The sequence below is a fragment of the Pipra filicauda genome, unplaced genomic scaffold (assembly GCF_003945595.2).
Source record: "Pipra filicauda isolate LSUMZ 115617 unplaced genomic scaffold, ASM394559v2 scaffold102_size2360937_pilon, whole genome shotgun sequence".
In the NCBI taxonomy this organism is placed as follows: domain Eukaryota; kingdom Metazoa; phylum Chordata; class Aves; order Passeriformes; family Pipridae; genus Pipra; species Pipra filicauda.
Genome location: NW_024103463.1, coordinates 1,835,917 through 1,857,485, shown reverse-complemented (window position 1 = coordinate 1,857,485; position 21,569 = coordinate 1,835,917). Strand labels below are relative to the sequence as shown.

At 37.5% G+C, this 21,569-nt stretch overlaps 1 protein-coding gene across 5 annotated transcripts in view; it reads right to left on the bottom strand.

The window, feature by feature from the left end:
- Positions 1-1,638: 1,638 nt before the first annotated feature.
- Positions 1,639-21,569, bottom strand: part of ATP2B2 (ATPase plasma membrane Ca2+ transporting 2) — a 411,315-nt gene continuing 391,384 nt past the window's right edge. For 3 of the 5 annotated variants that reach the window (XM_027737921.2, XM_027738076.2, XM_027738322.2), the window contains one exon: positions 1,639-5,263. In XM_027737921.2, coding sequence (XP_027593722.1) covers positions 4,952-5,263 — 312 coding nt within the window. In that variant the 3' untranslated portion in view covers positions 1,639-4,951. Of the gene's footprint in view, positions 5,264-9,685; positions 9,742-16,191; positions 16,364-21,569 lie in introns of all 5 variants that reach the window. The other 2 variants (XM_027738225.2, XM_027738163.2) reach the window with 2 other exon arrangements.

Below are 21,569 nucleotides of genomic sequence, written 5' to 3'. Positions count from 1 at the left end.
ACTGCTTGAGTATCTCTTGTATTAGAATTCAGTGTCAAAATCAAGCCAATAACAAACAATTAGGATTGTGTTTCATTTCGTTAGATAGCAAACTATATGCACCTGCATTTTCTTCCTCCTCCTCCTCCTTTCCTCTTTTTGCCTCTCCTTCACCCACTATTTATGCACCATTTTCCCCATCCTGTATCAGCACAGCATCTCATGGCAAAGCAGCACCTGGTTTTTCTCTGGGGACAGACATGATCACCCTCATTGCCATCCTAGCATGAAACCTGGTATCCTTATTTTGAATTAGGATATATAAGTTCACCACGATGGACCAGGAACCTCAAACACTACATGCAAAGGAATTTCGTTCCTGTCATTCTTCTAAGTTCACACGTACAACTCACATCCCTGCAGTGCTGTGAAAGGATTTTAAAAACACTCTTGAGAGGGTGCAGCTCAGAAAATAGACCTCTCAAGCTCACAGAAGCTCAAACACAGTATTTAAAACACACTGAACAATGCCAGTCCTCTTTCTTACTAGTGCCTCATCACTGATAATTTTTGGCAGAGATGAAGAGTCCTGCCTAAAGTACATGGACTGATAAAGTTATGTGTGTAGGAAGGAGGTAAATGAGTGACAGAGAATCAAAAGGAAAATATTTTCTGATTGCTGCCTGTAGCGAGCTCACAAAATCAAAGCAGAAAACAATTTAACTCCCAAGTAGCTCTAAAGCTCCATTAATCCAAGAAATCTGCTGCCTAAGTAACAACTGTCTCCTGTTGGGTTTTTTTTGTTGAATTTACTGTGTTGGATACATTCTTATGTATCTTTTCTCACAGTGTAGTACTATTTCATTTTCAAATATTACTTGTCACACAGAATTTGTGAGTAAAAGCTGGAAATCTGGGTGAGAAGAAGGGAAAATCCATAATGTGAAGCATTTTACCTTTAAAAACGAGATTATGTGACACAGTCACCTCACACCTTGTCTGTTTGGATAACTCCTAACCAAAGTGCAAGGATGCTGTATGATCACAGGCTGCATTGAAGTTTAGGGAACAACTGCTTTAACCTGAAGCTGAAAAAAAAGAGGAGGAACTCTGCTGGGCTGAGGGTCTGAGCAGCAGAGTGGGGATTCCCTCCTTTTGCCCTATGCATATGCACAGTTTTGAAAGTCTTAAGTGGCAAGATGAGTCCTGGCCTGAAATCCCCAGTTTTAGAAAGCTTCGAAGACCTTTTTTCTGATCGTGACAGAGGGAGAAAGAGCTGGAAAAATCGAAATGCAGAGGTGTCTCATCTGGGCCAGTGACAGGAGAACAGCCTGACAGAACTGTTGGTCTGAGGGCCAATAGCAAACTGATTGTTTCATAAGCAAATTCACTTCATCCATTTTACTTATTCTGTACCTAGTCATTCCAGAAGAATTCCCTGCAGTACTCCCATCAACCATTCCCACCACTGTACAGAGCAGGGTATGTTTCTGGACGTTGCACTGCCTCAGCCAGGCAGGAATTAAAGCATTCTGGGCTGACTCAGTGCCTGATCCCGAAGATTTACAGATACCTTTACATTAAAATATCCCAGTGGGAATCCAGAGCCAGATCTAATGACCTCAGGTGAAAATAAAGAAAGCTGTTACATTCAGACCATTATTGTTCATGCTGCTTTGTGAATTTATTTCTTTAAATTTTCCACTTGTGCTCCTGCCAAGAGAGATCTATTAGACAGAAAGCAGCAAGAGTAAAACTTTATCATTTTGTTTCAAACTATAAAATAATTTACATCACATATTTTACTTACTTTTGTCTTTTTGTTTGTTTTTTTTTTTGAAACCACAAACATTCCAGCATCACACTGTAGGAATAAGAATAACAATAGAAAGCATAACCTTTTGCATAGTATTAAATGAACAGACAGAGTAAGTTCTTTATTTACAATTATTGTCTAGATAAAAAAATTCATAAAAACAGATGAATGAACATATATTAATAACCCCTAGTGGGATGGATTGCCAATGTACCACTGTATTGTTGTCCACAAATCTCATGCTGCTAAGTACAGTACGTAGAGAGCGAGCATTTATATATTGCAGGGAATTTTAACAAACTGATCATTTTGGTTTTTGATCCATTGTTCCCATCACAGAGAGGTCAAGCAATAAAAGAAAGGAATTGTGATGCACGACTTGTAGTTGAAAGGTCATAGCTATTCTGCTTTTAAAAAAAAAAAAAAAGTCTATCATTTATCATATACATAAAGCACAGTCTCTGCTCACAAAAGCCCAAGTTTTCTATGCATCTCAGTTTATATATGTTTTACTATATATACACAGAATGCAGTGTTCATTTTCTTAACAGTTTTCAAGTCTGCAAATGGTACCTTAGGGAGGGGTACTCCTACAGGAAAATTTAAAAAAAAAAAAAAAAACAAAAACACAGAAGAAAAAATATGAAGAGTGTTTGAAAATAAAAAGGCAAAGAGTCAGTGTCAAGATGTTGAAAATAAACTGTTCCAGTATTAATAGCTTCTGTAGATGATCAAGTCCAAAGCTAGAGGCTTCCCTGTAAATAGATAACACTTTTTTTTCTTCTGAATATGATATCCCAAGTAGGCCATAGAAACCCAATACATGTTGTACAAAGGTTAATCACCGTATTTACAAAGCGAACAATCCTGACTGAGTTTTAATCACTTTGTTGCTAGGAGTCAGCTAAAATAATTATGGTTTCATGCTAGCTTGATACTGGTAAGAAAAGGGTCACACTATCTGTTGAACAGAGAGCTGTAAGTGCCTTCAAAGGCCTGTTCTGTTGGTCAGTGAGAAGTTTGGATCAGAGAGCGAACTACGTTTGAGCCAAAAACATTCAAGAGCTTCTACTCAAAAGTCCGAAGCTGGCAAGTCAAGCTGATTAGAACTTTACCTGGCTGATAAGTCTTGATGCACCCTGAAAACATCTGCTCAGTTCAGTCTGCAGTTTGGCCATGAGTCTAATCTTGGTTTGGAGAGTTCTGGCTTGGTTTAGTTCTGGTGACTGCAGAGATGAACCCCTTTTTACGAGCCAACTTTAAGACAAAACCAGTAACAGTACCTCGACAAATCGATTTATCAAGCTAGTTTGAGAGTGTTCTCCAACACACCTGGCAGAATCAACTGTGTAATTCAAAATGTCTTTTGCACTGTACAGTTATGGAAAAGATCATATGCTGAAAAGTCTCCAAGCAAACTTTATATTAAATACAAAAATTATTTATGAAAAATCTGTGATCCACAAAGTGCTTAGCATTCAAGTGGTTGACATAGCAATTATATAAGCTCATAAATTTTAAGCTTTTTCAGGGCTGTTACCATCTTGAAAAATATTTTCCACCTCCCATACTGCAGGTTTGCAAAACAGCTTTCTTTGTAGAAAGCTCAAGGTAAAATAATGTATTACTGTGTTACAGTATACCTTGTGACTACAGGAAGACAAGCTTGGTCAAAAAAAAAAAAAATCACACAAAGCACATCTCAATACACAATTAATAAAGATTCATTCAGTCCTAATAGTGCAGAAATTATATTTTTCTTTAAAAAAAAATCAAAGCGACAACCTACAGTGATTCTCATCCAAAATGCCAACAGCCCATACTTTGCAAGTAATAAGGAAATAAATGCCTAAATTACTAATTGAAAAGGATTAAATGCCGTATATCACAGTATTTTAACATTTGTTTTATCTCCATATAGACAAACCAAATATAACTTATTTTAAATCATAAACTCAATATTTCTCTAAAGATATTTTTGGAAGCCATTGCTGCATGTTTAAAGAATGAAATAGCCTCCATTATTGTATGTTGCACCAAAACAAATTCAAGCAGATTATCAGAGGGACCAACAAAAAAAAAAAAAAAGGAGGGGGAAAAAAAAAAGAGAGAACCTGATCATTTTGATTTTTATTTGAAACAAAGGAAGCCTGGTTTACCTCCCTGTATATAGGATCACAATGCTACATCCAATGTGTTATATTTTGGCTTCTTTTGTTATTTACTAGCAGTATCTACATTATTTAACAAAAAAAAATAAATAAAATCAGGCAGAAATCAGAACATGGTTGTAATAAAATATCCAGGGTGCGATATTACAGACATTTTCAATGAGCTGAGCTGAGCCATTTTTATACTACTTCGGCAGGAAGTGCTTTCTTAACCCTACAAATAGTTAAGGATATTTATCTACAGGTTTGTAAACAAATTACATTCTTTTTTAGGACATAAATAAGTTAAAATAGTCAGAGCAATTTGAGCAGAAACAAGGCAACATGCCAACAAAGAAACTTTATATATATATAACTATATATATATAGATAGATATATACATATATATAATTAATTATCTATATACTTATATGTATATATCTCTATATATAGTCTCATAAATGTTTAAGTTCCTCTGTCCAACTGGTGCAAATCTACTGTGCAAGTTAAGCTTTGCAACTTCAAAAAAGTTATTTAAATTAATCTATACAATTGAGTCCATGCCACACAAGCATTTCAAAAAACTCACAGACCAGTGAATTGGATAAATAGCCTCAGAAAGAAGTCCTCTGCAGTTCCTGCTTAAGGAGGAAAAAAAAAAAAAACCAAAAAGGAAATAAAAACAAACAAAAAGAGAGAAAGAAGGGCCAGCAGTGTACAGTACATTCATGCAGGAGGATTTTTTTTGTTTGTTTTTTTGTTTTTCTGAAAGGGAACAGGGGGGGTATGTAAATCAGCCATTCATTCTTTCCCCAAAACCATTGTGATCAACAATTCATTCACTTGTCTCAGAGTGAATAAGAGTTCAAACAGCTTTTCAGCCAGCAATGTTTTTTAATATATATATTTATATATTTCGGTTGCTGTGGGGGGAGTTTTATTTTATTTAATTTTATTTTTTTTTATTTTTTTTATTTTTTTTTTTTTTTGCAGTGACCTTTTCAGCTAAAGTGATGTCTCCAGGCTATGTATTGGGCTTCCTGGACTAGAAGAGGTAGCTGATTTACTTGTATCAGTTGTAAGATTTATTCCACTGTCGATAGCACTGTTGTTCTTGTTCAGCGAAGACGGTGGACTCGAGTTTTTCTTGAGAGCAGGGTCTTCTTCTAGGTCTGTGTCATCAATGAGTGGGATGTGGGGCTGGGAATCTTCTATCCTAAATTCAGGATGAGTCATAAAGTTGTGAATAGAGGTTCTAGATTCTGGTTTTTCTAAACCTTCATAGAGAGAGCTACGGAATGCCTTCACGACGCGGATCTGGGGGGAGAAGAGGAAAGGGGTGTCAGAGGCGGAACCTGCCCGGGGGCAGCACCGTGTTAGAGAATAAATACTTGGTGAAAAATGTAGCATATGGTTAGGGCAGTGCAGGCAGCTGAAGTCCAAAGTCTCTGGATGTTATATGCATAAACGAGTGGCTCAAGTTATGTGCATTTTGGAATATCTGCACCGACTGCAATATTAAAATAAATCAGGTTTAAAGCCATCAAAGAACTGATGGGAAGTACTGGTTAAAGAAAGCCAAGGTCCACTCGTGTGGTACATCCCTAGTAAAAGACAAGCCATGTTAATTGTAATGCAAATGTAAAACCATGCATGTTGATAGTTTTTGCAGTGAGTAAGTAGGAAGGCTTTTTTTTAATTCAAAAAAGTCTCTTTTTGGTATCGTTAAAAAAAAACCATTACACATAACATATCACACTTCACAAACAGAAAAGCACAGAACACGGACACGGTCGGATGGGTACGGATGAGACACACACAGGAGCCAAGTGTAAAAACTATAAGTAATATCAATGTTTTAAAGCAAAAAATCTAAATGGATGCAGCCAAGAGCACAAAAAGCCAAGCAGACAAAGTACTAAGCGTAATCATGCTACCACAGGGGGAAAAAAAAAAAAATCACAGTTACCACATGAACAGAGATAACTTGCACACAACAACTACACTTGGAAGCCTGGATAATGTGAACATAAGTATCGTTGAACCAACTTTTATTTTTCCTTCATGCATATGTGAGGTAAACACTCGAGTATAGACCCACTGTTCTAGCCATTTAGCTTTCGAATAAATATAAAAACATGTAATAAAATGATGTATTGGTTGTTGGGTTGAATTGAATTGTTAACAGCAAGGTTGTTTTTTTTTTCATTTCTGTGTCTCAGTTGTAAAAGTGTAAAGTTAAATGTCGGAAGCGACACAATTGATGCCAGATATGCAGTCTTTAAACTAGGTCAGCTGACTTATGCCAGGGCAATCTAATGCCATTAAGCACCTGACAGTAAGAACACTGGTGGAAATAAATCCAGACCGAGCCCATGAGGCTGTCAGGGATGGTGCACAGTGCTTTCCCAGCAGGAAATGAGAGGAACAGAGTGAGGGGGGGGACACTAAATCCTCTGTGAGTGGGCAAAGGGAGGGATGCTGTCTGTGTCCCAGTGACCTACCACTGAAAAGAAGTGAAGGTTTGTGCTGGTTTACTGCTGAAAAAAAACATAACTTTTTGGAAGGGGGTGGAGGGGCAGAGAGGAAAAAACAGGATGGCAAAACGTGATCTGTTGGCAAATGTTTTATGGCTAAGTATGAGTTCTATCCTTCTACTTCCATGTAGTCCATGAGCGGATTTTTAGCATTTCTTAGAGAGGACACTAAAACACAGGCAGAGGCAGAAAAGGTGCAAAGCAGGTATTGTGAAAGCTTCTCCACACACATTTGAAATGGTTTGGTGGTTGGCATGTGTAACTTTTTACATGTAAATATGCTGCTCGTTATTGGTTGGCCTAATACACCCACTAATTAGGAAAGCTTTAATTCCTCTTTTAGTTGGCAGACTGCATTTTAGTAATGGCATGGGGTCACAGTGTTGCTGCTGGGGGGTCCAGCTGATCCTGTGGTTGGAGTTGGCCAAGTTGTACAGAATTTCAGCCCATTTTTCTCTCTTTGAACTTGGCCCTTGTTTATGGTCTCCAAATTTAGATGTTCATCATTTAAAATTCCTAAAAGCAGAAGTCATGCCAGCTTTAGATACATGGTCCTTGGTCAGTCCAAATACTCTCCCTTCTCTTTGTACATCCATTTGGTAACAGCAGGGCACACTACAGAAAGTTCATGTGACTGCTTGTGCTCAAGATAAGAGGATTGGAGTGGTACAGAACAGCTTATCCAGATCTTGGGATACCACAAGATTTTAGGTTGGCAGAGGTGCAAGAAGGAAGATTGTCTTGCACAATAATAAATAAATAAACTCTGAATCAATTTTACCCACTCCAATCATCCAGTGTACCTGACAGAGCACCTGGAATTATAAATCAGGGTTTGAATCATCTCAGTTGTTCTGTGCCATGTGAGGGCTCTGTAGAGTGAGCAAGGGGACTGGGATAAGAGATTCATTTGCATTACTAAAGACAGTATTTGAACTCGGGGAGAAAAGGTGACACACTAATTCCTTCATTATCTATGCCTTTGTATCTTGTATTTTAAAGTGCAAAGTAATCAGCCTAAATGATGAGAAAAAACAGTATTATTGTTGAGGCAGCTTTAAAAACACGTCACTGTATTGTCCTATTTTAAATCGGGAAACTTTTTGTAACATGGTTACTTTATAGCATGGACTGATAAGGTGACATTCTCTGCAAAGCTACGTATTATTTCTGCTGTCTAAACACAAAAACCAGTCCAGCTCTTTCAGGTGCAGCTGAATCAATTAGAGCTTTTCAACTAACAAAATCATTTAATTGTCTCGAATACAGCCACTTCTTGTTGCACAGGTATAGGTTCTATTTGCCAGCTGGGTTCTTTTTAGTGAAGGTAAATTTTCACCTACATAAAAAGGTTTGATATTATGCTTGAACAGGTCCAGCAGAACCCAATGAAAGTGCAGCTTTTCTTCAAGTTGCACAGTGTCTTTAAGTCTCTATGTTTAACAAGGGAGGAACCAAATTGAATTTGTGAGGCTTCACGTTCTGTGGTAGAGAAAGCACACAAATTTTCTCTTAATACCAAAATTTGGCATCTAATTTATATTTAACACCAAGTTTTTGGTCAGTCTAGGTAGCTGACTAACACCTTATGCAGTTGAGGGAAAACTGTAGATTTTTGGCTGTATTTAAAGGCAGTTATGAAAAGGTACCTGCCCTGCCCTGAATTTGGAACTAATGGGCCATTGTAAGAAAACACCAAACTCACATGTTTTGCTCAGATGTGTCTGAAGATGGAACTGCAGAATGTGCCACCAGCCATCAGTCCCTCACTCTGTGTGAAGACCTGTGGCAAAATTTTGGCCTGGACTGTTTGGATCTTGCAGGAACGTTTAGGTGTTCCTAGAATAAGTTCTATTTGTTCACATTGATTTTCACCAGATATATTAGTTTAGAACTGGTTCAGATCTACTGATACCTAAGATGATAAGTCTGAACACAATGGTAATGTAAGGGCCAAACTTTGGCCTTAGATATCTAAATATTTTTCCTCACTAGGGAGGTGTAGAATCCCAGCTTCTTCTCTTAAAATTTCTCTGCAGTTTCAGAGGTGTGTATTTGTTTTCCATTAATTTTTCCTGTGAGGAGAAACTCCCTCCTCAACTTTAAATGCTCCATATTTAGCTTGGCATCTAGAAGAAAAAAAATCTATTTTTTTCAGTGTCACACCTCGTTGAGTGACAGAATTTCTGCATTACAACGTAATTCAAAACCTCATTCATAGCCTGTCCCCCAGTTTATCAGATTACTGCTTACAGGGACAAAACTTACTTCTTTTGTTTGTGGAAATGAAAGTAGAGGTTTTGTTGGCATATAAAGGTGGCATTTTAACTTCTGCCTCATCATTTAATATCTAATACTGCCGTATTTAATTTTCCTCTTATATGTAATGCTAGTCCCATGTTTAAGAAAAAAATATTATTTACCCAGAGTTCCATGGCCCAACAGCAACAAATTCTTTTCATACATGCTTGAGTTCAAGATTTGAAATAATACCTAGTGTAAAATGTTTAGGGTCTCCGCTGAAACGAAGCCCATGTTATTTTTAAAATTTTTTTGAAGATAAAATAAAGCAGATGAGCTTGATCCGATGTTTTTTATGGCTGTACAGCATGTAAAAGCAGGGACATACCCATGATGGATAGAACCCAGGGAGGGTTGGTTTAGTATGAACTGTGTAGAGTTCATGTAATGGTATCTCTTCATGGTGCTGACAATGCCAAGGGAAGACAAACAGTGTGATACAACTCCCTTTTCTCACAGTAATGGAGACAACAGAAAAAAAAATGAACTGTTTTTAAACAAAAGACTGGGGGACAACACTTCAGGACATTTTTGACACTGCTATAAGTTTCCACTTCTTTCTTCTCTGGAGCTGTAATAGAAAAAACTCTTCAGTTTCATCCCACCTTGAAAGTCAGATTTATTATACTGCATCAGGCAAGAAAAAAAAAAAGAAAAAAAAAAGAAATAGAATTTTAGATACTACAAATTTTTTCCCTTTAGAAGAAAAAGATGATATTCAGAATCTCATTCCTAAGCACAACCAACTAGGCAAAATATACCAAGCCTGTTAAGCATCAACAGATATATTATGGTTGGTAGTGTGTGGGCTTATACTCGAATGTTTACCTGGCTTTATAAAAGCCAAGTATCTTGAGTTTGGTTCACATTCATTTCAGGCTCAAGGTTAAAGACTCACAACCTCTTTTTATTTCACTCTCTCCTGCTGAACCCTTTTGTCCAATGTTCTCTAGCCCTCTGGGAAAACAAACACATTTAATATTCAGACAGTAGAGAGTAGGGCACTGCAACAGCAAATAAATTCAATACTGAAAGGTCAGTAAGGTGATTAGTATAAAATTGTAAACAAGAGGTCAATTTTGTAAAGAGATGCCAACTCGTATGTGTAACTGATACTATTCTATATCAAGTTTATATAAAGGTATACCCTATACAAAGGTAAAGGAGTTTGGTCAAGTACTATAGCATAGGTAAAGCTTTGAAATAGAAAACATCTTCAGTGTATTTGTATTTGTTTATTTTTGAGTCCTCCCAGTTTTAGGTGAGCAAAATAAGATTAGGTATCCACAGGAGGAGGTACTGCATGTATTGGAGTCACCCGTAAGTGTTGGGGCCAGTATGTTCTGGATAGTGTGATGCAGAAGTTGAGCAAATTCAACTATAAAGTAAAAAAAACCCAAACGATAAATTTTAGAAAAATTATGATTTCTAGGTTTCTGTTTTAATGAGTGAAAGAGATGCATAAAATTGTCCGTGCTACTCTCTTTCCACCTAAATATGCAGTAAATCCAGCAAGTGCTGCTGAAAAGTGAAACTACCTGCAGTAAGAGGAAACCAAAATACCTACAGAGGCCTGAATCTCGTTTCACAAAAGGTCCACATGGCTGAATTCCACTGTATTTTAGAGCACCGGAGTATTTTAGAGTATAAAAGCAGAACATATGCAGACTTTCCACTTCCCATAACACATCTCTATTGTAGGACTGCTCCAAAATTATGGAGCTTGACATTTTTGTATCAGACTTGACAAAGTTTAAATATATCACTCAACCCTTTGAAAGAATGTGTTTCTGTGTTCCTGCCATGTCACATCTCCAGCTGAGGGCTTGGTTTTATATTTAGACTCTGAACCTAATTATTTATCCTTCAGGGAAGATATGCTGAAGTTGATTTTGATCTGGCACATCCCACCAGGATCGTCAAACCTTGGTTACAGCCAGTGGGAACTTCTAAGCTCTAAAGGAATCTCTGTCTCTAGTCCAAAGATGTCCCAAATGATGTAACTTTTATAAATATAATTTTAGACGTGGACTTGGTTTAAGTTCTGCTTGTCCCACTTCCTCCTGTGATAGTCATATGATGTTGCACAGAAAACATCCACTAGACTTGGTCTGTGATCTGAATACAGATTGACATTGGTAATAATCTTGGCCTTAACATCAATTAAAATAGATTATTTTTTTTTTAAAAAAAGAGAATTTTTTCCCATTTTTCTTCATGAGAAAATTCCATCCAGGCTTCAGATTTTCTCTCGAGTTTCAGCTGTGAAGTCTGTGCAGCTGAACGACGGCTGCACTGACAGAAAATTAAACACGTGAGAAAGCACGAGCTTTTCATACACAGCAGGTTACAAACAGTTAAACTGGGCCGACTTTAAAATTCTCAATCAATAAATGGGCTGTGAGAGGCACGAAAATTAAGCTTGCTGAATGTCTTGCATTAGTGTGACACAATTTGGAGATGCTCATGGCCTTGTGCCAACGCAAAGCAAACACGTGTGTAACACTTCTACCTATAAATGGCAGTTCAGGCCCTTGTGCCACTCTGAGCAAATGCTGCTTTGTAACACTCCTACCTACACATGACAGCTCCTTGGCAAGCCCCATAAACGTCAACTAGTCTTTAATTAAAGGGAGAATGAAAAAGGTTTGTCTTTCCGTGCAAATTAGCCCCAAATCTGAGGGCTGGAACTCCCTCCAGCAAGTGAAGCTGAGCAAAAATACAGCCTTAAGGGTGCTGTGCTCTTGTGGGAAAACACTTCTAAAAACCAACTAACCAATCAAAAACAAAGAAAAAAAGACCAAAAAACCTTCAGAGGTCTGTGTGATAGACAAATACTACTCATATTGTTTTGGGATTGGTTGGTAAGATTTTAATTGCTGCTGCAACTTTTGGAGCCATCCCTCAGTATTTTTTCCTGTCTTACCCATACAAGTGCCTTGGTTGAGGCAACCGTTGCTGGAGGTAATGGAATAAAAGTTGTATGTGATTCCATTAAACACTCACTTCTAAAAACCTCAGATAAATTGACAGACCTCAGCAGAACAAAGAAAAAGGAACTTGCAAATAGGAGTAGATTCATGATCTGGGAAGTTGCCTTCTGGTGGGGTTCGTTGGTTGTTTCCCCAATTTAATTGGGGAAAATTGTTTCCTCCACATAATATTTTTAAATTGTAACCTTTTACGAAAGAAAGGAGTTCTTTTTGTAAGGGACCTGCAGTTTCTGGCTGTTTCCACTTAGGGAGAATATAAACTATGTGTGAGAATGAAAGGAAGGGCAAGTAAGAAAGGAATATTAAATGTGTGTCTTTCTTGGAAAATCTGAAACCGTGTTCTTTTGCAGGGGTTACCTAGTGATGACATAAACAACATCTGAGAACCAGGTATAAACATATTAGGATAAAGAATGACTTGTTTACTTTGTGTACAGTTAGATATACTCATCCTCTACCTAATTAAGCAACATAGTAGTGAAGGCTTTAAGCATATACTCAATTTTAAGGAATAAACGAATATTTTGTGTTACTATTTCTGTGCTTCCAAAGCAAAAAAAGTAGCTCCATTGCCCCAGAGATCTGATTTTGTTTTCCCAAAATAAAACATGGAAAGAAATGCATATAAAATACATATTCATCACTGCTTTAGCTAAACCCACCCTTAACTCTGTAGTGTAAGAACTTTCAGGTGGTAGAAGATTGTGGATATCTCTTTGTCTGTGTGTTCATCACGTGACACAACAAGACCTCAGAACCTGGCCAAGACCCTATTGCTTATAGAGCCTTAAGTTTCCCATATTTTCATTTTCTGTAGCTTAAATGTGTGCCTATTAAATAGGTGTGCATATTAAATAGGTGTGCATATTTAATTTGCATTTAAATAAATTTTCTCATTTTATCAGAGTATACAAAATGCCAGGTTTCAATTTGCAGAACTTTTTACCTTATTTATTTAAAGCTGCAAGGTCATTCAAAAAGGGATGAGAGACTCATATTGCTGTCAATTAATGCTGACATGCAGAAATGTGTAATTTGTTATTGGCAAAAACACCATCATCGCTAAAAAATATCAGCATAACTAGGGAAACTTTAATATTGTGTTAAATATTCTTTTGTATAAATTGCTTTTAATTAAGGTATTCCACAATTCTAGGAAAGATGTGAATGGGCCATATTTATGAATGGCTTCAAATTTCAGGTAATAATTGCTAATCTGTTTCACAAGCTACCATTTGACAGGCGGATTTCCTTTTAAGCCTGCACTAACCTTTGAATCAAACATTAATTTGCAAAAAAACACTAGAAAAAAAAATAAGTTTTTTAAAACATTCCAAAATGTTGTTATAAATCTCACAGAGTGGTGAGGTGTCACAATGAACTATATCAGCTGTATTGCTTTTTAATATAAAGAACTGTATAAATGCTCTGTTAAATTAGACTTACATATTCTTATCAATAGAGCATCATGCGAGTCCTATTTTTTTTTTGTTGATTGATATCAGAATCTCTCCATTTTGGGCGCCTAAAATGATACCTGAAATATCACAATTACTGTAACGTGCTGAGCACCAGTTCTCTGAAAACAAACCTTCCTGACAGTACCTCATATGGGGCCCTTTCAAGTATTAGGTCCTTTTTAATTTGCTGTACTCAAGGTTTTCCCTTGATACTCCCCATAGTCTGTCTACGTGTATTCTTAAGATTCCTGAGAGAGGGAAAGGCTTCAAAATCAGAGGGATAGTTATCCAAATTATCCCATTATTCCCTTCTACCCCGTATGAAGAAGGCAATGATTTAGGGTTGAAGTCATTCTGAGCAGCTCAAAGGAAAGAAGCCAGTCCTGCCTGACCACACACATTTTAAGCACGGGGTTGAAGAGCAGATCTAGGTGTGCATTTTGCAACTGAAATTTCCTCAGAAAATGCCAATTCGCAAAAAACATACCCCATTTCTATGAAATTTGGATTAGGAAAGGTGTTCCAGGTTCTTGACAATAAGCAATCCTCTGGAAAGTACCCAATTTAGAAATAAAAATCATAGGGGTTTTGTATTTGTTAAGTTTTTGGGGTTTTTTTCCACTGTCAGTCATAGGTTTGTGTCTTTGTATGAATAAATCAGGACTTTCCCTGTTATAATTCGAAGCACACGCTGGATTAATACTGAACAGGCATTCTACTGTGGTAATAAAGTACTAACAGTCCAGAATAACCACTTTAAAGGCCCAATCTGCAATTTCCCTCATGAATGGAGATACTTATCTCTGGGAAGCCTAACAAATCAATCATCTGGTTTTTATTTTAGTGAATGAACGTGGCTCTGACCACAACTGAGCTCTGCAGACCTGTTTTTTATTTCCCCAAATGAAAAGTGACAAAGACTGTAGCAGATCATGCTTTCTCCTATTAATTAACTTCAGCCCTTAACCTAAGTCAGGCCTTTCTCAAGATGGAAAACTATTCAATTCTCAGTTGCTTTGCTGCAGTGGGGTGTAGAGAGGGAAGATAAATCATCTATTTTCATTTTATTACACCCATCCTTTCCGACTGCTGCCTCCAGCATGTTATTGTAACACTCAGCACAGCAGAATGAGCTGCTCCTCTGTTTCCTGCTCCAATGTTGAAATGCTATTACAAGCAATCATTTCCTGGATGAAAGACTTGATATTTTGGTGTTTTGTGCCCTGCTCAGTGTGGAAATGAGGGCACCTGGGGTTGTCAGAAGCAGTTCCAGTGCCTGTGGCGCAGCAGGGCCCTGCCTTGACTTCTCCTGATGCTGCTGCTGCCCTCAAACACTTGGGGCTGTGGGAGGAAAAGTTATCAGGCCAAACTTCCCAAGAAAAAAAACCAGGAAAATGTACCAAAAATCTCCAAGAAGCAATTTCCAAAGTGTGAACCTCAATGGCTTTTTGAGTTCCTAGCAAAAGGAAAATTTCCCCTTTAAGTCCAACAAAATTTCTACTGCAGGTCTGAATGCCTGATGTGCAGATACTGAGGAGGTTTGTGCTCAAACAGAATGGAGAGGCCAAGCTTCCTTTTTTTCTGCAGGAGTTCTGGAATTTTATGTCCTTCTCTTGTCTGCCTTCCCTCTCTGTGTTGGGCAAACAGACGAGACTGGCTTCTTGTCTGTTGGGGCAACTTTTCACTAAAACCTGCCTGAGGAATACACCACATTATTTTCTAAGGTGTGTGACAAGCTTGTAAACTGAGTCCTATAAATTTAAATATTTTTTTAATGCTGGTTACACCATGATAAAAACCAGCTACTTACAGTCCTGACCCAATAAAAATCTGAAAACAGAGTTACATCTTTAAGAGTTTTACTGAGCAACTGGGATCCTCCTGTTAGTGAAGCAGCCCTTTCTTATTTTCTGCTTCAAAGCTTTCTTCATTACCTTCAGTACCTCTTCACTAAATGTTTTGCATCTAAAAGCAAGTCGTGTCAGGAATTCAGTGTTTAGATACCTGCTTCTTCTAAGAAATTTGTTACCTCGTTTATTTTGTTTTTTCAGCACTGTCCTTTAACTTGTCTAGCTCCCTCTGCCTTAATGCTTCACTGCCAGTGAATTTAGAGATAACAAATCTACTCTTTCACCATTCGTGTAAAGTTTAATCCCTCAGCCTGGAATCATAAACTAGATTCCTTATTTCCTTTTTCTTTCCTGTACATCTTTCCTGGACATGAGTGACCTCTGTTACACTCAGTCTTCCAGATGGAATTATCTTTTATCTGACAACCTGTATTCCTTAATATATGTGCAGAATCATTTAAAGTACATACCACACAAGCAGTAGAAAATATATCCAGTGAAACTGAGAAAAAATGCCACAGAAGCCTCAAACAAAATCAGAATCTTCCTGCACTGTCTCATATGTCATATACTCTAGAAGATAAAAGGTGTGCACAGCTAATAAAAATATCAATGATTAGCAGCTAGAAAAAAACCCAAACCAAAAAAACAGTCCTTATGTCCTGGCAGTAGAGACATTTTTTCTGATTTTTGTTGCAGAACAAGAGAGACATTTTTTTTCAGACTGTTAATGCAGAACAGATTTTCAGCGGGAATTTCTCTTGTCATTGATGTTAATAGGACTCAGATCTCATTCACCTCATCTCCCTCCAGGATACAAATAAAAAAAAATATTAAAAAATAAAATTTAAAAAAAAAAAATTAAAAAAAAATTAAAAAACTACTGGAAATTCCTGTTTTAACAGCAAGCTAACAACACTTGCAACGACTCAGGGAGACTATCTGCTGTACACAAAGTAATCACGTCACGGGTTTCTCTGGGGAGGTGTGAACTGCTCAAATTAACAGGACAAAAGGGGAAGGGGCAGAGTAGCTGAGTCTCAAGTGACTGCTACGTTAAGTTGGCATCTCTGTAGGTCTGATGCATTAAGAATACACACTCACGCCCAGCCGCAGCAGCAGAGGTGCTGGTAGGAGAGGAAAGAGCATTGGATAACGATACGTGACTAGGGCTAGAAATATTGGTTACATCCTGGGTCTGGCTTGTGACGGAGGACTGTCTCCTTAGAGCCCCCTGAAAGGAAGTGCCACTCTTGAAAGTATTGACTACTTCGATCTGTAACGGAGGAAAGAACGAGACAAGTTGCTTAAAGTATGGATACAGATGCATAACTGACAGGAATAATAATGAGAAACAATAAATCACACAGTTTTATTACTTCAGTTGGAATAAATACTTTTAAGCGTCCCTTTTAGTGCTTTTGTTTCAGAAACCAGGCGATTCAAATTTTCTGTCTGGATAAAATGAAGCAGCTCCACGGGAGGCGGTGGAGCTGCATCAGTTTAAACAGCTAGAAGATTTGAAGTGACAATCCTAAAAATTTAAACCGTTTTATTTATATGTAAATAAAATAAACTGGAATACTTGATACAGCTAATCTCCGCTGTTTTTCCTGCTGGAATGCTTGATATAACTAATCTCTGCTTTTCTTCCTGCTGGAAAGCTTGATATAACTAATCTCCAATTTTTTTCCTACTGAGAATAAAGTTACGTTGCTGTTACCCTCCAGGTGTTCTTCCCGAGGGAGGAAAATTCAGTTACTCAATTGGAATTTTTTGGGGGGAGATAGGGATGATACCCAACCAAACCAGGAAAACTTTAATATTCAAAATATGACTCCATTTTGTCTACAAAACCAAGGCTGTTCAGCACGCTAGTTTGGTAAAATAAGCGTTCCAAGGTTTTATCTGACTTTTTCTGTCATGAAAGTTTGTAGAAGTTTAGCAGAATGATAATAAATGTTGGGGTTTTTATAACTAGAGATTTAAAAAATTAATATTTTATCTTTATACTGAGCACTTAAAACCACACAGAAAACTACGTAGAACTGGGTCTACTATTGAAGCAAACAACATTACAAATTTCTACTTGTTATTTTCATGTCTGTTGTATTCACTGCTTGATATATCCATCCTGAATACCTTCCTGAGTGCTTTTATTCATCACCACAGAAGATGAGTTAAAACCAGAGCCGAGTATTTCAAGGCATTCTTCGTCACCAGTATAATCTAATAAAAAGCAGGCTTTGTGTACAAATGTAAAACCAGGGATTGGCAGGAGATTCTACCGAGGAATAAATACATTCTAAAAATCCCTACACGTGGAAATGTTCCCTCTGTTCCATTAGTACAGCCACGACATGACAAACAGCAGTAATATCCATCAGAGGGATTCAACCAACTACTTATTTCAAGTAACCCACTGTTACCAGATCCTGCATCCCGGATTTCTGAAGATACACAGCCTAGAAAGTAGTTGGGAGAAAGTAAAGTGGTGGTAGATATATCTATTAAAACAACACAAGTCTAAATTTTAGCCCTCCTAAATTTTCCAAATGGGAAGCGCTATAACAAATTGGCTGTTATTTTCTGCTGTCAATTTTAGGATTAAACCAGTTGGTATGGCTGCTTTTTTACTAGTAAGGATGTGTCTCTTCCCATAATCTAATCTTTGGACCTCATTGTTTAATTTCCTGTAAGGGAAATTAAACAGCTGTAAAAGGGATCAAAGGTTACTGCTGTAAAATGGTCACACTGGACTTTTCCTACACGATTTTTTCACTGCCCCTCTGTTTGAGCCCAGTTTACCACACCCATTTCAATGTGCACACTCAAGAGTTGTACAGCATTAAGCAGTCACCACAACACTTGGAGTGGTTTTGGCAGCAGAGTTACATGTCCAATAAAAAACTCACAGTAAAAAAAAAAAAAAAAAAAAAAAAAAAAAAGTACAACGAGGTGAGTTAGCATATGGAATAGGGGTACAAGGGAATCATTAACTAAGGTTCACACTGGCATCTAGAAAAAAACCCCATATGGCTCAAACCATTGATTGTATGGCATGTTAAATACTCACCTGAAATGCTCAGTGTACAAAAGTGTAATTAAATACAGATCTTGGGTTTTCATGACCTACCACAGGTGACAGAGCACTCTTCAAAAGAGACCATTCAAAAAAGATTTTAAAGACTCCCACTGAGAGCATGAAGTGTGTGGAAGACACAGATGATAAATCCTGAGCCAAAGGGCAGTTCTAGATGTACAAATGCCTTCCTAAGAGACTGAAAGACCTCAGATTAGAGTGAAAAGATAAGGGAAGATCTGCATTTAATGGTTTCTTCAGAGAACAAGAATTACAGGCATGTAATTTAGTTGTTCTCCTGAAGGAAGTAACTACAGTTCTTCGTGAATATAATTCACAGTGGGAGGATGACAACCTTTCCAGAATCTTAAAAGCTGAACATTCAAGGGCTTTATTCTGCATGAAGCCAAGAAAGAGGAGAAGGACTTGGCCCAAAAGTTTCTCTTCTCAAACAAGAAAATAACAAAGAAGAAAGAGTTCATGGAAATGAATGGTGCATTTTAAATTAAGATGCAACTGTTTAATTACAAAGGAATGTGCTTATTTAGAGTAATTCAAGTTGCTAAAAAGAAGAAAGTAAATGATAAGTCACACATCACGAAAAGTTTAAAAAGTTTCCAACACACTGTAGGATGCAGTAGTATTTTGATTATAGGCCTTTAGGTGGAGAAAAAAAAAGTCCTGTCCTACTTCTGAAGCTTATTTGTAAAGCTGAAATTTTTCACACCCATGTCATTTTTCTGTATGTTCTATGCTCTAGAAGCTCCACATATTTTAGGTGTGCATGGCTAATAAAAATATCAGTGATTAGCAGTTAAAAAAAAAATAGAACGGTCTCACACTAGATGGAATAATCCTGGCAGAACAAGCTTTTTTTTCTGTTTTTTAATGAAGAATTCATTTTAACAAAGCATTTCTGTTGTCACTAATGTTAATAGGACCCAGGTCTCATTCGCCTCATGTCCAGTCAGGATATTAATTTTTAGAAAATCAAACAGAAACCTTTCAGCATGAAATAAAACAGCTTCCATTCCACTTCCATGTGGCTACTGCGATGTTTTCTATATTAAAAGCTATAAAATGAGGTGCTAGCTTTTTATCTAACTTCAGAACCACTTGCCAGGAGTGACAGTTGTTGCCAGAGGGTTTGCATTAGCTCAAGAGAAAAGTTTTAATGTAGAAAGGAAGGGGAAAAAAATGCAGTACAGCACTTCTATGTATTTTTTAGTATCTGAAGAGGAAAGATCTTTGTTTAAGGAGCTGTTAACATGTCACCTGCATATTTTTCAGTTTTCCTTTTTATTCTCAAAACGTTTCTAGACACTTATTTCCCACTTGATGCAGATAAAACAAACTGAATTACAGGATGAATGAAGCAGAGGAGGAAAGAATCAGACCGGTGTCGTAAAAATCTGACATTTAACTTGAAAAGTTTTCTAATCTCCACACTCCAGAAAATTTCCATTCTCAAATGTGAGGTGACAAGAGAAAATTGTCAGTGTACAATTAAAAAAGATGCAATGGTTTTTGGATGTTACTCAGATTGTGCAGTTTTGCCTCAAGTGAACCTGGTGAACTTTCCAAAGGCTCAGTCTTGCCTCTTCCTTCAGAATGAAGAGTTTGTGAGAACTGCAACAAAGACTTGGGACACAAAGTTGCTGAAAAGTAGCAAAGATTGAAAAGTCCAGTCTTTTATGGAACTTCAGACCGCCTCTATATCTCCCTCAAACTTGCATAACTAAGATGAGCCATTTGTGAAACTTCACATGTCAGTGGTCTTCTGAGAGAACTATCTAGTAAGGAAACACTCTTCCATTCAGAGGAGAACACACATCCATCCAGGGAATCCCTCTAGTGTAGTTACAACACAACAAAATATCTGAAGGACCAAAAGTAGACAAAAAAGAAAATCAGAAGTCAATAGCCAGTCCCTGACTTGGTTCTGTGCAGTTTTCATACACATTTCTTTAAAGTATATTGGTGCATGTCTGACATTTCAGTGTGAAGAATCCCAGTGGAAATCCCTTCTCTAGGTTTGGACCCTCTGTTTTGAGAGAAGATGTAAAACAGAAATGTCTTTAAGACTGCAAAGTTTTGTCCATTGGGATGAGTTTTCATTGGAGACCTGAAAACAAACTCCAGCACTGCTGTAGATTCTTTATAACTGCTTTAGGAGTGAAGGCTTTTGTTGGGTGCTGTGGCTTTCTGTCCAGTAATGACTGAATAGAGAAATAAGCAAAAATAATCTAATTTACAGCACAAGATGGTGGAAACTGGTCTTATTAGGATTTGAATGATCAAACTAGTTGTGAGTCTAGAGTTTATTGCTGGTCTTACTGTCATCCTCATATAGATACAAAGTGAGGGGATGCTCTACCTTCTTCTTCCGCATCTCCAGCAGTGTATTAGGCATCAGAGGATTCTTGCAAATCCTCCAGCTCCCCAAGGATGCTACAGACATCCTCATCTTCTTCCATCAACTCTTCTTTAGCTGGCTTCCTGAGAAACGTAGTACAAGCGTATGAATTCACTGGGATGGGCCACAACACACAGCACACGAGGATGTGCTCAACTCGAGGTCCATCCAACAGTGGGTCTAATTTGACCTGCATGGAAGTTCATCACTCTCCAGTGGACACCTTGGGACTATTTTTGAATCTGCTGTCCCATTTCCTTTTTTTTTTTTTTTTTCATTATCATTCCACAAATGTGAAATGGATGTAAAAATCAGTCATCGAGTAAACAAAATGAGACAAAAATAAAAATAATCACAGAGGCTTCTTGGCAGAGAAGCAAGAAATCCTACTGAAGGTACTTCTACGACTAAGAGCAGAAAGGAAACTAAGAAGATGGATGTTAGCAAAGGAATATAATTATTGTTCATTATGTTTTAAATAGTATAAAAGAAAAATTTATCCGTGAATTAAGTGGACAAAGATTTGCAGAACTAAAAGCAACCTCTCAGACTAGAAAAAGAACTGAAAGGATGTAATTTGGTTTTTTGTGCTTGTTTACACTCACCACAACCAGAAAGACATCCTGACAGAAATGCCAACAGACAACACTGCTCCTAGAGCCACCAGGAAGAAAAGAATGCACATTTAGAGATCATCTTTTCATAAGGATCACCATTACCTGGACACCTGTTTGTCACCTCTACACTGGGACAATTTGAATTTTCTCTGATGACGAGTGCTCCTGACTAAAGGAGTCGAGACACACAACCCCCAAAACTGAAGATCCGTATTTAATCACTTACCACAGAACCTTGGGAAATTCCCAAACCCTTAATCTCTCTACCACCAGTTTCCACCCTCTTTTATGCTCTGTGGATGCACCAAAGACACCCAACTGCCCTAATGTTTTCCATATTTTTTTCTGAAATACATGGCTGCATCTT